Source organism: Schistocerca piceifrons, chromosome 1 (genome assembly GCF_021461385.2).
Source record: "Schistocerca piceifrons isolate TAMUIC-IGC-003096 chromosome 1, iqSchPice1.1, whole genome shotgun sequence".
Classification (NCBI taxonomy): Eukaryota; Metazoa; Arthropoda; class Insecta; order Orthoptera; family Acrididae; genus Schistocerca; species Schistocerca piceifrons.
This window is the reverse complement of record NC_060138.1, coordinates 660996634-661021560: the sequence shown is the minus strand read 5'-3', so window position 1 is coordinate 661021560 and position 24927 is coordinate 660996634. Positions and strand designations below refer to the sequence as shown.

The 24927-nt window shown below is 42.1% G+C and overlaps 1 protein-coding gene across 1 annotated transcript; it reads left to right on the top strand.

The window, feature by feature from the left end:
• The first annotated feature begins 235 nt into the window (after window positions 1-235).
• On the top strand, window positions 236-24927 carry LOC124711722 (NPC intracellular cholesterol transporter 2-like). The gene is made up of 5 exons (XM_047241935.1): window positions 236-347; window positions 10168-10278; window positions 20818-20996; window positions 24464-24561; window positions 24744-24927. Exons 1-4 carry the CDS (start codon window positions 278-280, stop codon window positions 24557-24559), a joined length of 456 nt encoding a protein of 151 aa, XP_047097891.1. The 5' UTR covers window positions 236-277; the 3' UTR covers window positions 24560-24561; window positions 24744-24927.

Here is a 24927-nt window from a genome sequence, read left to right as displayed (position 1 = left end):
TCATTATCAGATTATAGGCGTTTGTTATTTCAGTTGTTGCACGCTTCCAGGTGTGCACGATTGCTAGCACACCTGACAGATATTTTTTTACGAATTATCTGAGTCACACATTCACACCTGCTGCGGTCGCTGTGACACAGAGTGATTGTGAGTCGCCTTATCAGTTAAACCTGCGAACGTTCGGAAGGCATCCGGAGTATCGTTTCGTAATCGGGACACCTGCAGCTGACTTTATCTGCGCCGCCAGAGGCGCGCCCGTGGCAGAGCCCTGAGGAACATGCCGGCGGCCGTCGCTCTTGCGCTATGCTGCCTCGTGGCCGCAGCTGCTGCTACGCCCTACAGTAACTGTGAGTAGAAATACCTGCAGTTTTCACAGTCATGATTTGCACCACATTGATAGGTTACTCCTACTGTATATCACTCGTAAGTGTACAATATAGCAAATTTTTGAAGAATTTACTTACTGGGGTCATGTCTATAAGGATGGTCATTGGAGTTGCAACGTTACAGAGGATAGCAAATAATTCCCTTATAGTGCAACACAGTAAAGTGCAAAGAATGCATGAGTAAACTTGTAGATGAGAAGGGAGTAACCGGAATGGAAATTTATTCCACAAAGCTGCCTTCTTCCACAGCAATAATGACTCTAAACTGGCTAGACACCACATCAAAATGAGTTTGGATAACAGACAATGCAGGTAAACCATTACATTCTGCTTCAACTCTGGGCTAGAGTTCATCATTCGTAGCAGCTGGCGACCGGCAACCCCTGACCGTAAAGGGTGTTAGGGGCATAAGGTGCAGATACTTCTACTGATGTTCGAGGCCAGTCTACTGAACAACATTACACAGTATTTACTTCATTTACAGACTAATAATTATAGCTTTTACGAGTGGTATGTTTTTAGGTTGGTTGGTACCTCCAAGTATGTGTGGCATATGCAAGGCCTTAACATTTATTTTATCCTGGCAGCAGGTCAGGTGTTGAAGTGTGAGCACGAGGAAGCAAAACGGGTAGCCTATACCGTCAGACATAGATGACTTCACCACACAATTAAGACTGTGGAGAAAACATCAGGTGGTAAATTATGTGATACGTTTGCGCGAAGTCTGGTCGCCATGCTGATCGTGGTGCTGTTGACGTCGTCACACTATCCATGTGGATACTTTTCTTGTAGAAAATAGCCCATTTCCTGACCCGTGGTAGGTGACACTGACTGACAAGCCCACACAGCTGATCTACTAAATTAATCTATGCTCTCAGTCGCTAGTCGCTTTGGGGGAGGGGCGTTGAGGTCCTACACGTATGTCGAATATTCCCCTCCTGAACGCATCGATACCATATTTTCATGACAGACATGTAATCCTGACCAATGCAATCACTAATATCGCACAACTATAAACAGCAGTCTCGATAGGTCATGATAGTGACGCTGTCAAATTCCGACAAGCAATGGTGGAAGCGCATCCTCATTACACGAGACATGACACGATCTTCTCACAAACAACCAACACTCAAATGCTGTTTCTGAATCAGCAACATTTAGCGTAATAGTACATACAAAATGTGGGTGGCGTTACCACCGCCTGTTTCGTGAGGTTCTGAAGAGATGCTAATAGTCTGCGTATCCAAGGATGTAGTAAGTCTCGTGCCAGTTTGACTTTCGTTGCTTGGCACCTTCACGGTGTTGCAACTGTTACAAAAAAAAAAAAATGGTTCAAATTGCTCTGAGCACTATGGGACTCAACTTCTGAGGTCATCAGTCCTCTAGAACTTAGAACTACTTAAACCTAACTAACCTAAGGACATCACACACATCCATGCCCGAGGCAGGATTCGAACCTTCGACCGTAGCGGTCGCGCGGTTCCAGACTGTAGCGCCTAGAACCGTTCGGCCACCCTGGCCGGCGCAACTGTTACAGCCGGGAGTGAAACTGAGAATGTTACTCCTCCACTGGAGAGCAACCAGCGCCGTCCTGTACCTATGTGCGAACCTTTTTACTGTCTTCAGATTCTGCTCTTAAGATAAGTGTTTTCTGTAAGTGAGGTAGTGTGATTTCGTATTTAAGACATTTTTGTATGACCCTCCCTGGTTTGCTCCCATTTCTTGGAGCACGGTGGTTTCTTTCTGAGTGCACCATCCGTTGAAGTAACTGGGAGACTTCAGACAATAGACGATTTTATTCAGAGATGTAGTTCAGCTGCTTCAGAATATTTCAACAAAGATAAAAGTATAACAATGATCTGAGCCTATGTCACTTCTGACGATGACAGTTTAAACTGTTGATACTCGTAAAGTTAATCTAATAAAGGTTTTCTTGTGCAGCTCATGACTGACTTTTTATCTTTGTTGACTTCAGCCAATAGTTAATCACATTACACAACCTTCGATCGTCTGTTGCTGTTGTGGAAATAGCTCTATAAAGAAGTAGAATTTTTTGATAAAGTCTCAACCATCAGAGTTTAAGTTTTTTTTATGAGACACGTAAATATCAATATCTGTCTCATAGAAAAAGCCATTTACATCTTCCATAGTATTCCCTACGATTACGACCTTTAAAATTAAAGAAAAAGGAAAAGACATGTGATCTTTACGTTCAGTAGGAGTAATAGATCATCGCACCTAAAAATGAAGATGCCAATAGCTATAAAAATGTAGGTCTGCATATCACATCACATTAGCCATGACATAAATTTACATGTATAACGTAAATTATTGTCAAAATGTAGGCTTGTGGCGGAATATAATAATATTCTAAGCTTGAGACTGTGTAATCCAGCTAATTTAATTTAAGAGCAAATCTTGGGGGCTTATTGTGATAAAAATAGGTTTACTAAGTAATCCAATTTTTGAGAAAATAACTTCAAGTATATTGTATTCTGTGGAACGTCCAGTAGAAAATAAAGGATAACGACGAGCTTCCAAATGCCACCTGTAGCCCTAAAAAAACTGTCCCATAAAAAATGCCAAGAGTGATTCAAGCACCGACACATTCATTCCAAAACCAATACAACCTTGTGCTGCTTGCTGACAAAAAAGAACCATAATATGACGTTAACAGATGTAACTCAATAAACAACTGAATTGTATCGAATACTACAACAAACACGACAGGAAAAGAAAAAAGTAATCCTGCTAACACACAGATAATAGATACAGGTAGTGTAACTAAAAATTCCAAGCAATTAGTACTTGCCTATTTCGCTATTTTTCCAATTTTATAATTACGTTACAAGTATTCTTCCCGAAGAAAAGGCATAACACCAGCCACAAGTTTTACTATCATTATAGCGTCGTAAAAGTAAAATACAATTGTCGTTCATGACACATGAGAATGCATTGCCTATATGGCTATTTTTCTAATATTACAATTAAATTACAAATTTTCTTCCCGAAGAAGAGAGGAAACACTTGCCACAAATTTCACTGTCACTACAGCATCATAAAAGTAAAATACAATTGTCTTTCATGGCACGTGAGCGTCATAAAAATAAAATAGAGTTGTCGTTCGTGGCCTGTGAGAATATATAGCCGACATTATTAACATTCGTTTGCGGTTTGGCATAATTCCAGTCACCTTATAGAGGCGATAGTTGTTGCCTCATTCGATACAGTTAATGTTGAAGATATTGTTTTCGTGCTATCACAATTCTCAGAAATAATTGAAAGGAAAATAGGCTAATAAATTCCTGAAACTTCCAAAGAAATCAAATTTAATTACAGGTGCGGTAGAGTATAATACCACAACAGCAGCGATTGCCATTGTTATGGCATTCAAAAATAACTGCTTTGTGACAGATATCCTCCTCCGCCTGTCCCAAAAATTAACCTAAAATACTATCAGCTAAGCTAAACTAGAGGTGTCACCTGACTTACACTGTCTGTATCTGAGTAATGGAAAACGACATACAAGGACACGCACGGTTACACAAGCTGTGTAAGGTAGACTGTACCAAAATTAACTATGAGCATAAGAACTCAAAATCTGAAGTATATATGTCTTCTAACTCCCTGGAAATGTCACAGTTCCGGTTCAGCAAACTGCATAAACGTTTGTAAACATTCATCAAAAATGTGCTGTTGGTTATTAATCTTTTTAAGTTTTAATTTCTTCAGGCATGTGTCTCTTAGGCCCAGTAATGCAATATGTTATGATACTTAATGAATAATAGATGAATGTATGTCATTTATCGTTGCTATAGATGATTTACAGGACATATCAGTTCTAATCATAAAATTTGTCAGTTTGATTCAAATAGATTTGTGTCTCCTCAGCCTCGTAGGAATAAATTCGGTCTTGAAAATAAAAATTCGGAAGGCTCTAGATATATAAGACTAAATACTATTAACAGATCTTCGTTGAACCATGTCAATGTATTGTCACGTAGAAGAAGATGAATGTCGAACACTAACTTCACTTAACGAACGTTTATTCAGCACTTGCACATACAAGAGAGCGGAGCGAACTGCCTCCGGCCAGGACACATAAGGTAAATATACAGTTACAGAATATTCCAGTACAATGATTCTTGCTATTTGTGGATACTACTAGAATGTTCTCCAATCGAATACAGAAATTAAAGTTTTACAGTTCAGGTGAGTGTTGAACTCACAACCTTCCATGCAACAGTCTAGCATCATAACCTCTACACCACAGTTACGGTGCTACCCAGCTTCTTCTGTGACATTGCTCCCTCGTTAAGAGAACAGCGTCTCGGTGTTACGTTCTCCTAGTCCGGGAACGAGTCATCGCTCCTGCATACTCCGACTTCCGGTGATTGATGTTCGGCCTGGCGGTGATCTTAGAACTTCCTTTGCCGCTACGCTCTTCGTCACCTTTCCGCTTGTTGCCTGTCGCTGGAGCTTCGAATTTACCCTTGGTTGCAGGATCCTTATAGGGCTTCATTCGAAGGACCGTATCTCTCATTCGTTGTCTTGTGTCGGGGTCGAAATCTTCAGCTTCATAAGTAACATCAGACAACTGTCTGACAACCTTATAAGGTCCAACGTAGCGCCTGAGGAGCTTCTGAGAGAGACCAACTTCCCCAACAGGAGTGAAGATCCAGGCGAGGTCAGCAGGCTGGTCGACATCAGGGCGGCGATCGTTTTCTTGAGCCTGCAGCGTGCGGAGTCGAGCTAACTGCCGAGTTTCCCCAGCTCGGGTTAACACCTGGCCGATGTAGTCGTCATCCACATCATTAGGATGTAACGGAAACACAGTGTCCATCGTCGTAGTCGCCTCACGCCCATGCACCAGGAAAAATGGCGTAAATCCTGTGTTGCCTTGTTTGGCGGCGTTGTAGGCAAATGTCACGAAAGGTAGCATCTCATCACAGTTGCTCTGCTCAACACCGACGAACATTGATAGCATGTCGGCCAACGTCTTATTAAGGCGTTCAGTAAGCCCATTAGTTTGCTGGTGGTAGCCGACGGTTAGGGGGGGGGGGGGGGAGGGGCACCGTGTTTTAATACAATGTCTTCCATGACGAATTTGGCTACCTCGAATGCTCCGGCTGTTTTCACTGCTTTTGTAATGGCATAGCGTGTCAGATAATCAGTGCAAACAATAATCCTTCTATTGCCAGTAGCAGACGTTGAAAATCGTCCGAGGAGGTCAATGCCAACGCTCTGGAAAAGCGTCTCGGCTGGTGGAATTGGTATGAGTCGGCCAGGTAGTTTCTGAGGAGCTGCATTTCTCCTCTGTCGCTCTCGACAATGCGAATCATAGTGACGAACACTCCTAAATAAACCCGGCCACAAATATCTCTTGCGAATCCTGCCCTATGTTTTAATAATTCCTAAATGTCCGACCTCAGGTGTGTCATGGAATTTCTGTTGAACATCCAAGCGCATGTGTTTGGGAATCACTGATAACCACATCTTTCCAAACGGATCAAAGTTTTTCTTGCAAAGTAATCCATTAACTACCTTAAATTGTCCTTTCACATCCTCGGAACGATTTAAAGCAAGATGTCTTGGCGTCCTTCCCCTGCTCAGCAGAGAGATCCTGGAGTACAGCGAGACATTCACTATCTTCATCATAGTCTTGATGGTCTTTCACAGTCGGCATCTTGGTGTTTTCTTCCACTTTTGTACACAATGGTAATGTCGTATTCTTGAAGTCGTCCTGCTGGATGCTTAAGACCCGTAGACCAACAAAGTGAATGATGGTCTGTAACAACTTTGAATGGCCTTCCATAGAGATACTGTCGAAATTTGCACCTGGCCGCCGGCCGGAGTGGCAGGTTCGAATTCTGCCTCGAGCATGGATGTGTGTGATGTCCTTAGGTTAGTTAGGTTTAAGTAGTTCTAAGTTCTAGGGGACTGATGACCTCAGCTGTTAAGTCCCATAGTGCTCAGAGCCATTTGAACCATTTTTTTTGCACATGGCCCAAATCAAGGCAAGACATTCTCTTTCTATAGTTCAGTAGTTTCTATCGGCTTTTGTAAGTGTCCTAGAAGCATAGGCCATAACCTTCTCTTTTCCATCCCAAATTTGCACCAGAACACCACCGATCCCATACCCTCTGGCATCTGTGTGTAGTTCTGTAGGTGCTCTCTCATCATACAGACCAAGTAAAGGGTCAGAAGTCAGAGCTTTCCGCAGCACATCGACAGAATCTTGTTGACCACCACCGGAAATAAATTTATCATCAGCTTTTAACAACTCTTGGAGTGGCCTGGCTTTGATACAAAAGTCTTTCATAAAGCGGCGGTAATAAGAATATAATCCGAGGAAGCTTCTCACACCACTAATACTTTTAGGAATAGGAAATTCCGTTAAAGATCTCACCTTTTCCGTGTCTGCCCGCACACCTTCGTTTGACACAAGGTGTCCAAGTATTTTGATTTCTTTTGCTCCAAAGAAACACTTTCTCGGGTTAAGTTTGAGTCTACCTTGTTGGAGACACTTAAGAACGGCCCTCAGTCTTTTTATGTGTTCATAAAATGTCTCAGAGAACACTTTAATGTCATCTAAATAACAAAGACACATCGTCTGCTTCAGGTGACTTAGAAGGTTATTCATCATCCGTTCAAAAGTTGCTGCTGCATTACACAAAGCAAACGGCATTACCTTAAACTCATACAGGCCCTCAGCGGTGATGAATGCAGTTTTCTCACGATCAGTCTCATCTACTTCGATTTGCCAGTATTCCTAGTACATGTCCATGGTTGAGAAAAACGTTGTCCCCTTCAATCTAGTGGAAGAAGGTAAACGTCCTTTTTAGTTATCTTACTAAGCTTCCTGTAAACAACACAAAAGCGCCAAATGCCATTCTTCATCCTGACGAGAACCACTGGTGGCGACCATGGGCTCTGTGGAGGCTGAATGATGTCATTCTTCATCATTTTCTCTATCTCGTCGGGAAGTATTCGACGTTACGTTGCTGACACGCGGTATGCTCTCTGGCTTATTGGTTGATGGTCTCCAGTGATAATCCGGTGCTTCACTGTCGATTTGTCTAATGTGCTCTTCACCTGTGGTTTGAAGCATTCAGCGAACTCTTGAAGAATGGCAAGTAGCTTCTTCTAAAAAATGGTTCAAATGACTCTGAGCACTATGGGACCTAACTTCTGAGGTCATCAGCCCCCTAGACCTTGAACTACTTAAACCTAACTTAGCTAAGGACATCACACACATCCATGCCTTAGGCAGGATTCGAACCCGCGACCGTAGCGGTCGCGCGGTTCCAGACTGTAGCGCCTAGAACTGCTCGGCCACTCTGTCCGCCAGTAACCAGTAGCTTCTTCTGTTGTTCCTTAGTGAGATCTGGTGATAGTCGAGCTAGAAGATCTTGTCTCGTAGTGGCAGCGCTAATTACGCCAACAAAATGGTTCAAATGGCTCTGTGCACTATGGGACTCAACTGCTGAGGTCATTAGTCCCCTAGAACTTACAACTACTTAAACCTAACTAACCTAAGGACATCACACACATCCACGCCCGAGGCAGGATTCGAACCTGCGACCGTAGCGGTCGCGCGGTTCCAGACTGTAGCGCCAGAACCACTCGGCCACCAGCGGCCGGCAATTTCGCCAACAGACTGGCATGGGAGGTTTCTATGACGCTCAGCTGTTCTGTAATTAACTGCCCAGCGTTTTCTACTTACATGTGCCTTGGAAGGATCTGCGGTTCTCGGAGACAGTTAACCATCCACAGTTCACCGAATCCGTTCTTAAACGAGACGACAGAGGCTGTGATGACTAAGTTATACTTCAGTGGTTTGCTTCTCTTACATTCCACTACAAGATCCATGGGTTGATGCGTGGCATGACACATGACAGTTACTTTTCTAGCGCTGACTGCAGGAATAATCACTTCTTCCAGCACACGTAGTCTCCACGCACTCGGACGCGCATCTTCCTGTCCACAGTATCTCATCTCGTCTAGCATAATCTTCGAGCGGCCACAATTTACAATTGCCTGAAAAGGTATTAAAAAGTCCCATCCGAGAATGACGTCATGACTACACTCTTGTAAGACGATGAATTCTAAAGTTAGACCAACAACAATGACCTGTACGTTCAGTAAACGAATGCACGGCTCCATCAAGTGCTAACTGTAGCAGTCTGCATGGAAAAATACTACACGAGCAAGACAGAACCCCTCACCTACGTGCACATCAGCCGAGTCCTATCAGATACATGAGGACGGGGTAAAGTCATGGCATAGCGATATGCACATACACAGATGGTGGTAGTATCGCTTACAAAACGTATAAAAGGGCAGTTCATTGGCGGAGCTGTCAGTTGTACTCAGGTGATTCACGTGAAAAGGCTTCCAAGGTGATCATTGTCGCAAGACGGGAATTAACAGACTTTGAACGTGGAATGGTAATTGGAGAAATCGTTGGGGAATTCAATACTCCGAGATCCACAGTGTCAAAAATTCAAGGCTTTACTTCTCACCGCGAAGAGTATAGTGGCGGGCGGTTTTCGCTTCACGGCTGAAAGTAGGGGCGTTTGCGTGGAATTGTCAGTGCTAATAGACAAGAAACACTGCGTGAAATAATCGCAGAAATCATGTGGGACGTACGACGAACGTATCCGTTTGGATGGTGCAGGAAATTTGACGTCAATGGGCCCTGGCAGCAACGACCGACGCGAGTGCCATTGCTAATAGCGCCTCTCCTGGGCTCGTGGCCATATCGGTTGCACCCTAGAAGACTGTAAAACCGTGGCCTGGTCAGATGAGTCCCAATTTAGTTGGTAAGACCTGATGGTAGGGTTCGAGTGTGGCGCAGACCTCACGATGTCATGGACCCAAGTTGTCAACAGGGCACTGTGCTAACTTGTGGTGGCTTCATAATGGTGTGGGCTGTGTTTACATGGAATGGACTGGGAGCCCTGGTACAACTGAACGTATCATTGATTGGAAATGGTTATGTTCGGTTACTTGGAGGCCATTTGCAGCCATTCATGCATTTTAAGTTCCCAAATAACGACGGTATTTTTATAGATGACAGTGCGCATTGTCACCGGTCCACATCTCCACGCGATTGGCTTGAAGAACATACTGGACAATTCGAGAGAATGATTTAGCCACCAATCGAACGATTATGGGACATAATACAGAGATCAGTTCGTGCACAAAATTCTGCAGAGGCAACAATTTCGTAATTATGGACGACTATAGAGGCAACATGGTTCAGTATTTCTGGAGGAAACTTCTAACGGCTTGTGGAGCCCATGCCATGTCGAGTTGCTGCAGGACGCCAGGCAAAAGAAGGTCCCACACGACATTACAAGGTATCGTACGTCACCTGCTGTATTCAGTCGCATTATGCAGGACTTTAAGGGTGTAAGATATGTACAGAAGGGAACGGTTTGAACAACGTACGAAGAACAAGATTAAATCAAACTTAAGGAATCAGAAACTACCAAAGATAATTAAAAACTACAAAACCAACGTATATGACACACTGAGCAGTCTCTGTTTTGTTTATTAATATCGCACGAGTCATTTCAAAATCTCATCTTCACGTGCATTTCGAGTACCGCATCTGAGTTGATAGGCGTTGGGTCGGATTTCTTTACAAGGCTGGGCTTAATTCCGAAACTTAAGTGAACCATCAAACTGAAGCAGCTGACTTCCTGAACCTGTTCGTACTTGTGGCTACATAACCGACTCATGCGTGATACTGTGCCTGTCTTACTTTTGGCAGGCACGGACGGCGAGCCGCCTATTCTCTCGTTGGACGTCCAGGGATGCAATGAGTCGCCCTGCCCAGTCGTCGCCGGCACCGAGATCATCGCCGACGTCCTGTTCGCAGTAGGTGAGCGAGAGTGGGTAGCCACTGCTACACAACAGCATCCTTCAGGCTGCAAAACACGTGTCTCTTGCATTTAATCTATCACGCCTATATTAGTATTCGTAGGACTGTGTCCCGTTGTATCGACAGTATTACAAGTGCCGTATGCTACGTTAAACTATGAGCTACGTGCAAATATATTCACTTACATCATTCTAGCGTTTTTCGAATGGAATCATCACATAAGTAGCTTTTAAAATGTTTATTGCGAATGCAGTATCGTCATTTTGGTACATTCAAGCATACTGAAAGCAAACACTGTCGGCAAATAAAATACACTGGATGCAAAAAGTAAAGAAAGAGAAATTTAAAACCGAAAACATAAGGCTACTTACGAGATAGGCTGAAACCTGCTTTACAGTGTTAAGTCGTGACACGATGAAACATACTTCCCAACTAAGTCCAAATACGTACAGTGGTAGAGGTACACCAGCGCTTCCACGTAACAGGTGAGCATGAACTGTGTGGTGAGGACCGTAAGAGCACTCAGCCTGCGTACAAACAGAAACTGAATCCATAACATACACCGCAATGAACCGCTCGTGTAGCCAATGTGGAGTCTCGGTTACAAGAACGGTAAAATGACAAGGATGTACACATACAGAAAGTGAGCTTGAGAGTACAATATCTTATGGTCTGTAGATGTGTCCCCATGAGGAACGAATGTGGTCGGTGTACATATGTTAATGTAAAAGGAATAAAACAAGTTAAACCGTGGACGCAAATCAAAAGTAGGTAACACCTACATACACCGCAACTGATACGTCATATGATAAAAAAGAAGTGAGTTACCTACTCATAGGTAACGACAACTTTAAAAATGAGGCGGTTCAAGAACCCAAAATTAAAAGTAAAGATGCACTCCAGATACTAATGTCTTTGTACTCTGAAACTCATAAGGTGTATGTCTTTAAAGCTTTTGCGGCTGTTATTATCCAGCCACCTCGTTGGTTACACGAGTAAATTAATTTCTCTTTGTATTGCTGTAGCAGTGTTTGTTTTTGTACAAACTGATTGCTGTTAATGTGCTTGCCACGTGCCCCGTGCTCGCATGGTTTACGGAAGCGCTGGTTCACCTATTCAACATACGTATTTGGATTCAAACTGTTGGGAACTGTGTTCTAGCATTTCTTAACGTTGTAGGGTGGGTTATAAAATGCCAACTTCTCTTATGTTTTCAGTTTTAAAGTTTGTTACTTTATTTTTATATGTGATAAACTTAATTTGGTCACAATCAGGACTGTAGTCCATTTCAACATATTTACAAGTAAAGTTTGTTGAATTTTTTTATGTTCAACTTCATGGTTTTCGTTATGATTCTTCTAAACTTTTTATCTTTCCCTATACCTGACTAGGTACTGCATTATGAATTTTTGGAACATTGTCCTTAGGAACACAGCGTTTGCTTTCAGTATGCATGAAAATGAAAAACGTCGAAATTTCAATCGCAATAAACATTTTTAACAGCCATATGAGGAGTGACCACAGTCAATAATCATTTTATGGTTTCGGGCACAGTTCTCATCAAAATTCTCGATTAACGCGTTTGTTTAGTTGGCTGGAATCCGTCACTAAATGTCATAATCGTTTAATCACATTTTAGAACCTACATAATTTATAAAACGTTACTTGCAGGAGCATACACTACTATTAAGACATAGCTATCAAAAAAAAATGAATATCTAAGCTTTATGTAATCCATACATATTATAAAAATACACTCCTGGAAATGGAAAAAAGAACACATTGACACCGGTGTGTCAGACCCACCATACTTGCTCCGGACACTGCGAGAGGGCTGTACAAGCAATGATCACACGCACGGCACAGCGGACACACCAGGAACCGCGGTGTTGGCCGTCGAATGGCGCTAGCTGCGCAGCATTTGTGCACCGCCGCCGTCAGTTTGAGCCAGTTTGCCGTGGCATACGGAGCTCCATCGCAGTCTTTAACACTGGTAGCATGCCGCGACAGCGTGGACGTGAACCGTATGTGCAGTTGACGGACTTTGAGCGAGGGCGTATAGTGGGCATGCGGGAGGCCGGGTGGACGTACCGCCGAATTGCTCAACACGTGGGGCGTGAGGTCTCCACAGTACATCGATGTTGTCGCCAGTGGTCGGCGGAAGGTGCACGTGCCCGTCGACCTGGGACCGGACCGCAGCGACGCACGGATGCACGCCAAGACCGTAGGGTCCTACGCAGTGCCGTAGGGGACCGCACCGCCACTTCCCAGCAAATTAGGGACACTGTTGCTCCTGGGGTATCGGCGAGGACCATTCGCAACCGTCTCCATGAAGCTGGGCTACGGTCCCGCACACCGTTAGGCCGTCTTCCGCTCACGCCCCAACGTCGTGCAGCCCGCCTCCAGTGGTGCCGCGACAGGCGTGAATGGAGGGACGAATGGAGACGTGTCGTCTTCAGCGATGAGAGTCGCTTCTGCCTTGGTGCCAATGATGGTCGTATGCGTGTTTGGCGCCGTGCAGGTGAGCGCCACAATCAGGACTGCATACGACCGAGGCACACAGGGCCAACACCCGGCATCATGGTGTGGGGAGCGATCTTCTACACTGGCCGTACACCACTGGTGATCGTCGAGGGGACACTGAATAGTGCACGGTACATCCAAACCGTCATCGAACCCATCGTTCTACCATTCCTAGACCGGCAAGGGAACTTGCTGTTCCAACAGGACAATGCACGTCCGCATGTATCCCGTGCCACCCAACGTGCTCTAGAAGGTGTAAGTCAACTACCCTGGCCAGCAAGATCTCCGGATCTGTCCCCCATTGAGCATGTTTGGGACTGGATGAAGCGTCGTCTCACGCGGTCTGCACGTCCAGCACGAACGCTGGTCCAGCTGAGGCGCCAGGTGGAAATGGCATGGCAAGCCGTTCCACAGGACTACATCCAGCATCTCTACGATCGTCTCCATGGGAGAATAGCAGCCTGCATTGCTGCGAAAGGTGGATATACACTGTACTAGTGCCGACATTGTGCATGCTCTGTTGCCTGTGTCTATGTGCCTGTGGTTCTGTCAGTGTGATCATGTGATGTATCTGACCCCAGGAATGTGTCAATAAAGTTTCCCCTTCCTGGGACAATGAATTCACGGTGTTCTTATTTCAATTTCCAGGAGTGTATATGTGTGTATGTATGTTCCACATATCCTCACAAGTCAATGATCCGATTTCAACGAAACTTGGTACACACATCCCTTAATATCAGGTAATAATCGCTGTTCAGCAAACATGCGGTCATAAACAACGAGCCCCGTGAAAAACTGCCACATCATGCATGACGTTTAAATTTATTACTTCTGGGCTATTAAATGTAATTTAAATCAATTTCGCAGATAGTATTAACGTATTCCGTTAAATTCACATACAAAATTATATCATGCTACCAGACATATTTCAGGAGATATGATTTCGCAAACATTGAGATGCGTGAAAGAGTGCCGCAGTGTAAATGACTTTAAAATTTATTACTTCTTTGCTACTAACTTTGTTCGCGACGCATTCGGACACAGTGTCCACATATGCAGCTGAAAGTACCTAGAAAATAATGTCATTGTACGACACATAGTACAAGTGAAGCTGAAACGGCTGAAGGCGCAAAAATGTTCGTCGATAGAGCTATGAAGAAGCGTTGTCAAAAAAACGTTTACAAAATGATGCTGTAGACACGCGAAGAAGCTGGGCCAGCTATAGAAACTGTTTCATAATTTCAGAGATGTTTTCACGAATATATGGAAATGAAAGTTTTTCGAGATTACATTACGAACACAGTTCAGATTTTGTTTTCGTTTCTAGTTTAAAATAAAAATAAGATCACACTAAGTAATTTGAGAACCAGAAGTGCTAGCTCAATTGTGCGTCTATAATTGGAAAGCGATGAATTTTACCCATCTCGAAGACCGTCTACTTGTTGTAGCAACATAAAATTAAGATATTTCAACTGTTCAAAGATTCGTACTTTATGCAAATGCTACAAATCTCGATAATTCGTAGAATATTTGATTTAAACATACTGTATTTAGCGTCAATTTGTTCAGAAATTAATGGTGTATTTTTGGTACAATTACTGTGTGTATTTACTGTGATAGATAAAACAAAAAGTTAGGTAGGTAGTAGAAGACAGATTGATTTTAGACAGAAGAAAAAGAAATAAATACTTGGACAGACGAAGTGTATGCATATCTTAAACACTCGAATTAATGACATGTCTCCACCTCTCGCTTTAGATATGCACCGGGGCCACTGCAGAATTTAAGATTTCTAAACGTGATCCGATGCGGCCCATTATCTCGTCGTGCCAACAGTTTCATATTTCTTATTCATACAAACAAAATGTTTCATCGATTAAAATTTTCGTGGTGAACAGTTTTTTTATTTGCTTTGTCTAAAAGGCAGTACGATTCTGTTAGCCTGTCGCGTAGTTAATGTTTATATGAAAAGTTTTCACTGGGACATTACTGCAACCGGAAACACAGTGAAACATTCGGCCTTTCCGTCGGGGAAGAGCAAGTCAGTACACTAAAATACATTTCAACTCACACACGCCAGAAAATACTGATGTACGCCGTTGATAGGAAGTATTCAGACATTTCGATGCTTTGATTTGTGGAAAGAATCCAATGAGAAAGGTGGAAATTGCAAACTGTGAAAACTAATTTGCTACTGTGACCAAACATGACAGACCAACGATAGTAAACAACGTTTAATAACTATACCTCCTTCATCAAAAATTCTGCTGAGAATGATCTGTAGACTACTACTGTCAAAAGCTGAGAAGTAATGTACTACAAATGCAGCAGAGGTGTAAGAGATGCAAGTGGACTGTTAAACGAATAATTGCGGAAGGATACCTAGAAAACCGTAGGCAAGTTTGTGCAGCTTTTGTATACTTGGTTAAATCCTTCCATAGAGTTAGGTCGACTAAACCTTCAGGTATCCAGAAGCAGGCTAGAGTTAACAGTAAAGAAATGAGACTAATAAGTAATTCATATATGACACAATAAATAAAAGTCAGAAGATGATATGACATGACAGAATGAATTAAAACTAATGGAGGCATTAAAGACGACTGTGGCCTTTGACCCACTCTGTTTAATATACAATGTGTCCCATTTGTCTTGATCACCCGAAATAATGTTTTGTCCGGAAGCAAAATTAAAAATGTATTAAGCAAATGGAAAAGAATTTAGCATAAAATGACAGTCTGGAGAGCGGTCATGATGTGCACAGTTTTTATTTGGTTGTTTTGATCGCAGAGTTTTTTTAATAAAATTTTCGTTTTTGGCTGTCTTTAGAATGAACTATAAATGTCAAAGAAAGTCAGTTACTGCCTACTACATTAAGAAATTAAAAACATGTTACAGTAGTTATAACAAAAACACGGTACATCACTCATTCTGTTGCATTGCAACAAGTCAAAAGATGTAAAAACAATAGGAGTCAAAAGTGCCATGCAAGCCTCAACCAGCCATATATAGGGTGCAAAGTGATCCTAGAAGTCTTTGATGCATGAATGACGCACAAACACTCATACAATGGAACTCAAAGGAAGTTCATTAAGATATTTTAGCTGTTTGCAAAAAAGTGGGATTTAAAAAAAATGATTAATCGTATGAAAATGTGTTCATCTTCTGACAGTTTAAAGCTGCTCTTAATTTAACACAATGTTCAGAGAATAAAAGCCGATTATAGAAGTCAGGCTAAAGTTGTACGCATTGTGATGGCTCCAAAATTAGTCTTATAGAGGAAGAAAACTGAATAAAACGCGAGAATCTACATATTGTCCTGTTTCTCGTATTCCATTTTATGTTTTGAGTCTAAAAGTAAGCAATAATAATGAAAACGTATCAGGGACTGGAGTAAAGTTTGTCATAACTACGATTATTTGTTTGTGATTTCTTAATGGAGTACGTAGTTAATAACTTTCGTTTATTTTAGATTGTGAAGACGGATATCATGTAGCCGAAACCAGTAATTGTATTAAAAAAGCTTTGCTATCAACGCAATGAAACAAAAATTATATCGAGAGACAAATGTTGATTGTGTTGAGACAGCAACCAACCACAAATTTATTTTTAGTTCCTGTATTCAAAATGTACCGTTACCGGTTTCGAATCATTACGATTCAACTTCAGACGGTTTTCATGCTTTCATTAGAACATGTGGTGCGTTTTTTACAGATTAATTGTCAAAAAATATAAATAATACATAATTATAAGCAGGCCACACAGATGGTTGCGATATAGATTTGCACTGGATGTGACTTACGTGAACTGTCGGTTTGGAGTGTTTGTTTTCATAGTTTTCGTCCAACAGATGTGAATACATTCCCACTGCATTCTTATTGATGCACATGTAAATTTTTCTCCCTGAATACTTTATATTTGTCACAGAATAGATTTCTAACGTGCACCACATGTTTTGATACGTACAAAGTGCTTACAAACATATGAGTGTTAAAGATGCTATGATATATCGTAACATTATAAAGATGTACCATGTTTGGAAAAAGATCATATATTCACTTATGCAACTGACATGCCTTTTACACTAGTATAGAGAGACAATGATTTTGTGAGTTTTAGAGCGAATTCTGTTACATTAATTATAAAGATGTTCCATGTACTGTATATGTAAGACAGTACATTCTTTATTTACATTTAGCATCATGAGAATTGTAGTAACATATAAATTTCCTACTTGATCTTCAGATAGGTGTAGGAATATTATTTGCTTTGGAGGGTGCAAAATAATTTTTGGAAGTTTTTCAGGAAAGGGGTGTTACCTAACTCGGTTTGTTCATTAACGATGTAGTCTGGGTGCTGTTTTTGTATGTGTGTATTTCTATTTCTTCTAATATATTCATAGTTTCTCCTTTTTCTGTTAGATGTAAAATTTTTAAGTTGTTCTCAATGTTTCTCACTGAATGGTTTTCTTCAGCAGTATTGGCTGCAAATTCAGATTTGTTCAAGTTGCCAAGCTTTAAAGCATCAATGTGTTCTTTGTATCTAACTTCAAAACTTCTGTCTGTCTGTTCAATCTAGAATTTTGGGCATGTATCGCATTTGAGTTTGTATATTCCTGATTTACCGTTGGGACTCTTCGAGGTATTTACATCATGGATTACTTTCTGTAGTAATTTACTGTTTGTGGAAAAGCTGATTGTGATATTTTTCTTTTTAAATAAGTTTGCTATTTATTATTACTGCTATTATCATTATTAGTAGCTGCAGTAGTACAAGTAATGCCAGTGTTAAGTTTGTTGGTTCATAGTCCCTATAATTTATTTCTCCGTCACTGCAGACACTCAGATCATCTTAATACTAGTTGTTATGCTAAAGCTGTTATTTTCTTTAGTAACTGTGGTGTAATATATACTGTTATTGTGAAACCCTGGTCCTATGTAAGAGAGGGTCTGATGACCCTAATCAGATCAAGTAAAGTATTTAAATAAATAAATAAGGAAACGTTATTGTAAATACTGTTCTGGAAAGGGACATTGTGCATAAATAATTTAGCTACACTATTGGCCGTTAAAATTGCAGCACCTTGAAGGTGGCATGTAACAAATGTTAAATTGGCATGAAATGTACTACATGCTTGGATATGAAAATGATTAGCATTTCTACGCAACCGCTTGAAGTAGTAGGAGTAACGTCATCTGCATCTTGTATGAGAGGAAAGACTTCGGAGCGGGTTGGTCAATCAGACACCCCACTTGAATGCTGGTCGTTTTTGAGATGATCGTGCTATTACTCTTGTATGGAGGACGTCTATCAGCACGTGCCCGAATTTGGCAGCGGCAGGATCGTGGCCTACCGAGACTGCGGTTAATCGTCTCGCGATGTTGGTCGGGAGCCCACCACTGACATGCAAATACGAAATAGATAGGTTCAGAAAGAACATACTAAACGCCATACAGGATCTCAACGGCTCCAGGTGAGTAGCGGCCAATGGAACAGGGCGCAAATATTCGTATAACCACGTCACGTGTCTTTAGGTTGGAAGGGGGCTTGTCTGCTGCAAGGACAGTGCGACGGCGTCTGTAGCACCGTAGACTGTCTGCACCGTCGAGGGTCTCGCTTGGGGTGGCAGTAGAGGGAAGCACGACAACACTGGACGAAGGAGTAGCACCACGCCGTGTTTTCAGACGCGTCCTGGTTCTGCGTACAGCATTCCAGTGGACGTATTCGCATGTGGAGGCTCCAAGGGAAACGTACGTTGTGAGACAGCTTCCGTAGTCGCCCTACAGGACCATCACGTGGTATTATGGTATGAGGCACCATTGGGTTCTGAACATACTCACCTCTAGTTCGCGTAGTCCGTATTTTGGGCAGCTGGTGGCTGAGTTCTATCTTCGAGGTCACTGTAACGTGTTCTTCAACAACATAGCAAAGCACTAGACAATGCTCGTGCTGTGTAGACCTACCTCGATGTAGGGGGCGTTCGGCTGCTGTCCTCGCCACATCTTTCACTCACTGATAACATTCGGTCACAGGATTCCGAGAGACTGACACATCAGAATTCAGTCACTAAGATTATCCAACTCTGGTTTAGAGTTGAAACAGCGTGCAATTACCTACCAGTGTCTGCCATCCAAGCTTTGTTTGACTCGATGCCTGAGCGGATTAGAACAATTTTGCACTATGTATAACATTCTACAAATTAAATCAAGCCGACTTGCTACTACACTGTACAAATACAATAAGTAAAATTTTATTTATTGCTTTCTATTTTGGTACAGCAACTTTAATGTAGGAAAAGAACAAACTCATTCTAAACTGTTAATAGTTGTGATTGAATAACAGTCTATGTAATTCTCATTACAAGTAACTAGCATGTAATAATAACTGAAGCAACAGAATATGTTTGGAGAATAGTACGAGCTGAAGTAGCCTAATAAAAACAGAGATTCTATCATTTTAGGACAATCTATACTGGTATGGAGAATATATGTTACCAGAGTTTGAATGTTTTATAAGAAAGTAACTTCGTATCTACACTACTGGCAGTTAAAATTGCTACACCAAGAAGAAATGCAGATGATAAACGGGTATTCATTGGACAAATATATTATACTAGAACTGACATGTGGTTGTATTTTCACGCAATTTTGGTGCATAGATCCCGAGAAATCAGTACCCAAAACAACCACCTCTAGCCGTAATAACAGCCTTGATGCGTCTGGGCGTTGAGTCAAACAGAGCTTGGATGGCGTGTACAGGTACAGCTGCCCATGCAGCTTCAACACGATACCACAGTTCATCAAGAGTAGTGACTGGCGTATTGTGACGAGCCAGTTGCTCGACCACCACTGACCAGACGTTTTCAATTGGTGAGATTTCTGGAGAATGTGCTGGCCAGGGCAGCAGTCGAACATTTTCTGTATCCACAAAGGCCCGTACAGGACCTGCAACATGCGGTGGTGCATTATCCCGCTAAAATGTAGGGTTTCGTAGGGATCGAATGAAGGGTAGAGCCACAAGTCGTAACCCATCTGAAATGTAACGTCCACTGTTCAAAGTGCCGTCAATGCGAACAAGAGGTGACCGAGACATGTAACCAATGGCACCCCATACTATCACGCCGGGTGATACGCCAGTATAGCTATGACGAATACACGCTTCCAATGAGCGTTCACCGCGATGTCGCCAAACACGGATGCGACCATCATGATGCTGTAAACAGAACCTGGATTCATCCGAGAAAATTACGTTTTCCCATTCGTGCACCCAGGTTCGTCGTTGAGTACACCATCGCAGACGCTCCTGTGTGTGATGCAGCGTCAAGGGTAACCGCAGCCATGGTCTCCGAGCTGATAGTCCATACTGCTGCAAACGTCGTCGAACTGTACGTGCAGATGGTTGTTGTCTTGCAGACGTCCCCATCTGCTGACTCAGGGATCGAGACGTGGTTGTACGATCCGTTACAGCCATGCGGATAAGATGCTTGTCATCTCGACTGCTATTGATACGAGGCCGTTGGAGTCCAGCACAGCGTTCCGTATTACCCTCCTGAACCCACCGATTCCATATTCTGCTAACAGTCATTGGATCGCGACCAACGCGAGCAGTAATGTCGCGATACGATAAACCGCAATCGCGATAGCCTACAATACGACCTTTACCAAAGTCGGAAACGCGATAGTACGCATTTCTCCTCCTTACACGAGTCATCACAACAACCTCTCACCAGGCAACGCCGGTTAACTGCTGTTTGTCTATGAGGAATCGATTGGAAACTTTCCTCATGTCAGCACGTTGTAGATGTCGCCACCGGCGCCAACGTTGTGTGAATGCTCTGAAAACCTAATCATTTGCTTATCACAGCATCTTCTTCCTGTCGGTTAACGATTGCGTCTGTAGAGCGTCATCTTCGTGATGTAGTAATTTTAGTGGTCAGTAGTGTAGTGTGCAGACTTCCGTTGACGTAAATGAGCCCCTGAGGTTAGGTAGCCCAGACTTTTATCGTGTCTGTGTGTGCAGAGAAGGCCACGGAGTCGGTGTCGCCGCTGGTGGAGGCGGTGGTGTTCGGCGCCACGATAACGTACGAAGTGCCGGAGACGGACGGCTGCAAGTCGCTGGTGCAGGCCGAGTGTCCGCTGGAGCACGGCGAGCACGTGACCTACCGCCTGCAGATGTCGCTGCCCAAAGGATTGCCTGGGGTACGAACGCAGCTCGCCGTGTAAAGGGCCCCCTCCGATAACCGCTAAGTGATGTATTTGTGCTTGGTCGTCTTGCGTACTTGCGCCTTCACAATGCCTTCTGCCCATATATCAATGATATCATATTTCTGCTAACTTCAAACCCAATACATCATTACTACGAACCGTAGTAATACTTCACCCAGTGTTTAATAGCAAAGATGTCATCAGCACGCATTGTAGACTGCTAAGGTATTTGGATTAGCCTTGTGGTCGACAAACCTCTGGCGATTAATAACTGACACAGTTCACACAGCAGTTAATTGTCTGTCCATCTCTCACTGAACCTGACACTGCTCTAAACCCGTCTACGATTATCCACCACAGTACGCCTGGTAAACAATAATCTACAGTATGTGAATAACTGTTTTCTCTCACTCTCACAAGTTATTGTTCTTTAACTTGCAGTTGCCTAATGTGACGAGATTATGTAAGTTGTTTGCAATATCATTCGTTTTAGCGATAGTCTTATGACGGGGTACTGAGGGACAATGTTCTCTATCAATTGCCTTGCGTTTTACGGAGTGATTCTTAGTATCGAAGGTTTCGCTAATTTAAGAACGAAACTGTATGCAAAGATTGAGGTCTGCTCAAGAAGACCGAGTACATGTACGTACTTGGCAGCTTTATTATTCCTGCGAGTCGGTTGCCACATCATGTTATCCTTAGATAAAAGGAAAAGTCAACCATCTTGGTGTGCGTCCTGTTAATTTTCCTTTGTGTGTTTTTAAACTTAACTGTCTCTGTGTAGAGGAGGTGCGCTAAAAGACGTCTGTTTGCACCAACGAGTGAGTATAACATCTTTGTACCTGTTTTAAGGGTTTAGTATATTCTTCAGTGACTTTTTCGTAGAGGTAGGTCACACATGCTCCGCTGTGGGTAGCAATCAGAATTTGGCGTTTTTCGTGAACGTTTGCCTTAACCACTTTCCCTGCTATCCATGCATGCTCCGCAGACTGACCGGAACTTCGACATCTCACGCTGTCAATATCCGTATTTCGTAGTCCACTAAATCTATCACCTAATGCACGCGACATTACTTGGCTTCTCGCAACAGTGAGAATGAAACGACGAAGACCCGAGACCAAAGTGTTATCGTTGTGCGCCCGCCTAGAATTTAATATTTACGTGCATGCCTGCAAGAACAAGCACTTCTGACGATTCACAACCGTATGAAATACATTGAAATCAATGTGCTATCTGCGGATTTCTTGACTTCAGCTTTGTTAAGTATAGGGCTACTACGCAATAGTGACATGCAAATTTCCACCATACGGGACTCGAACACAGGTTTCCCACTTACTGCGAGCGATCGCCTCAACCACATTGGCTATCCGTGCACGCTACTCGAATGCCCGAAATTTCCAAGTAACGTTACGAGGCTCAGATGATGAATTTAGTGGACTACGAAATGAGGATGTTGACAGCGTGTCGTATTGAATTTTGGGTCCGTCTGCGCAGTGTGCATGGATAGCGCTTGCTCGCGATATGTGGGAAATCTGGGTTCGAGTCCCTGTCTGGGACAAGTTTTCATATGTCACTACTGAATGCTAGATCTATACCTAATATAACTGAAGTCAAGAAATTCGCATGCAGCGGATTAATTTCGAAATATTTTTAAGTTTTCCGTTATATTTAATTTTTAAATTTCCCACAGTAAACTTTATTTAATTTTTATTCTTCTGCCATTTGTCAACTTGGATTTTTAAGTTTTCCAGCTGCCCCATCTTAATGGCATCACAGCGCTGCAGCACCGAGTAGTATCGGAAATTTGAACTGTAGGTAGAATCGCCATAGATAGACTACTAAAATTGTTTAGTATTCATAACGAGATAAGAATTAACTAACTTTCAGATGCGTAGAACGTTGTGTCCTAAAGTTCGTGGTAAATCCCGAAAAGAGGAAGTATCCTTTCATATTAGTGAAATCTTTAACTTTAATGAGATCAACCTACCTATTAGTCTTTGGTTCAGTTTAATGTTTTGTTGTTATTTTTTTATGTATCTCTACAGCCAGAAGAAAATTTTATAAAAATTATCGTCTTGAATTTTCACGACACAGTTAACAAACATAACTATGAACGTTTCTCACTCTACAATCATGTGTGACCCACGTTTTTCCAAGATATTTGGCGTAAACACTTGAATGGTCGGCACACCCCGAATTCGTCCAATGGGATTGTTATTAGCACTAATTACTGGGCAGATATGTGTAGCAGCTTTTGAAATGTGGTGCTATAGAAGAATGCTTAAGATTAGATGGATAGATCATGTAACTAATGAGAAGGCACTGAAAAGAACCGCGGAGAAAAAAATTTGTGGCATAATTGACTAGAAGAAGGGATCGAGTAACAGGACACATTCTGAGACATCAAGAGATCACCAACTGAATTCTGGAGGGAAATATGGTAGGTGAAAGTTATGAAGGAAGACCAATAAATGAATACAGTAAGAAGGTTCAAAAGGATTTATGTTGCAGTAGTTATTCGGAGATGAACAGGTTTGCACCGGATAGAGTAGCGTCGAGAGATGCATCAAACAACACTTCGGACTGATGGCCACAACAATAACCTGTGAAAAATTCGCAACTACTGAGCAGCTGGAGATCAGCTGTTATCCACGAACCTAGTTACGAGTCTGAAACAAATAACAGCAAAACAAGTGAATGTTTGTTATAACAATACTAATATCTAAAACTGTAGCTCATAGTCGCGTATTTCGTTATAAGTCCATAATGGACAAAAGTAATATTATATTATTGTCCTGATAGAACAGTGATGGACTCGGAGCATTTTTTTTTTTTTTTTCATTTTACAGTCTCACATCTTCCTCTGCATTAATCGTAGAATTAGACTGATTTCCTTCTTTATGTACAACTTACGTACTAGGAAATAAGGATTCCTAAAAGAACACAATCGCTGTTCTGACCTAGCACTTAAAAGTACCTGACATTTTCATAATTTAGCTGTAGCTATGAGCAGAGTGTGTGCTGTTCCTAGCAGTATAGAAATCATAATAGTCGAACCCTTATTATTCTTACTCCGAAGAAATTAGAGAAAGATAATTAGATGCTAATTATTTAGTAATTTTTGAGACATTATTGAGTCGTTACAGATATGCACACGGGTGGTCCAGATGCTTGTTCGCTGCTCACAATAATCAACAAAGGAGTTCGAATCCTGATCCGACACACAAGTACAGTTTGTTGCAACGATTATGTGAAATTTTACGTTGCTTTGTAGTGAGAATAATACAATAGTTTCCTGAAAACGGTTTAGTTTCGCACTAAGAGAACGCTCATAGCAAGGAGATAATACCCAGGTTACCATTATTTTTCTGAGAAAACATGAAAGTATGAAAGTAGAAGGCAACATATACGACGTTTGTTCGTGACTCCGTCGAAAAATCTTTGTTTTCTTTTTTTTCCAGTTGACTCTCCCCGTCCGTTTAACACTGAAAGATGATAATGCAGAGCCGATGGCATGTTTCCAGATTAGTGTCAAGGTTGTTACGAGCAGCGCTTAATGGTATGATGTGTGTTCTGTTTTTATTTTATTTTTATTCTGCATCTTTTGATACTACTGATTCAGCAGTGATGCGTACAAAATATTTATACAATAAATTATCTGTTGTGGTTTAGTCGTTAAAACTTGTTGCGAACATAAACGAGCAACAAAACCAGTATTTGTAATCATTCACATTGTTACAGGTATGGCCGTACAGTCAACATAACGAAGAAGATAAGCGATCTCAACATTAGAAAACGTTCTGTCACAGCTTCGTTGCTGCCAGTTCTATGACATCGGAAGCATGTAGATAGTGTATTTGTATTATTCATTGTATTTATACCTAACTGTACTACTGAAATAGTTTTTAACTTAATAGTCCCACAA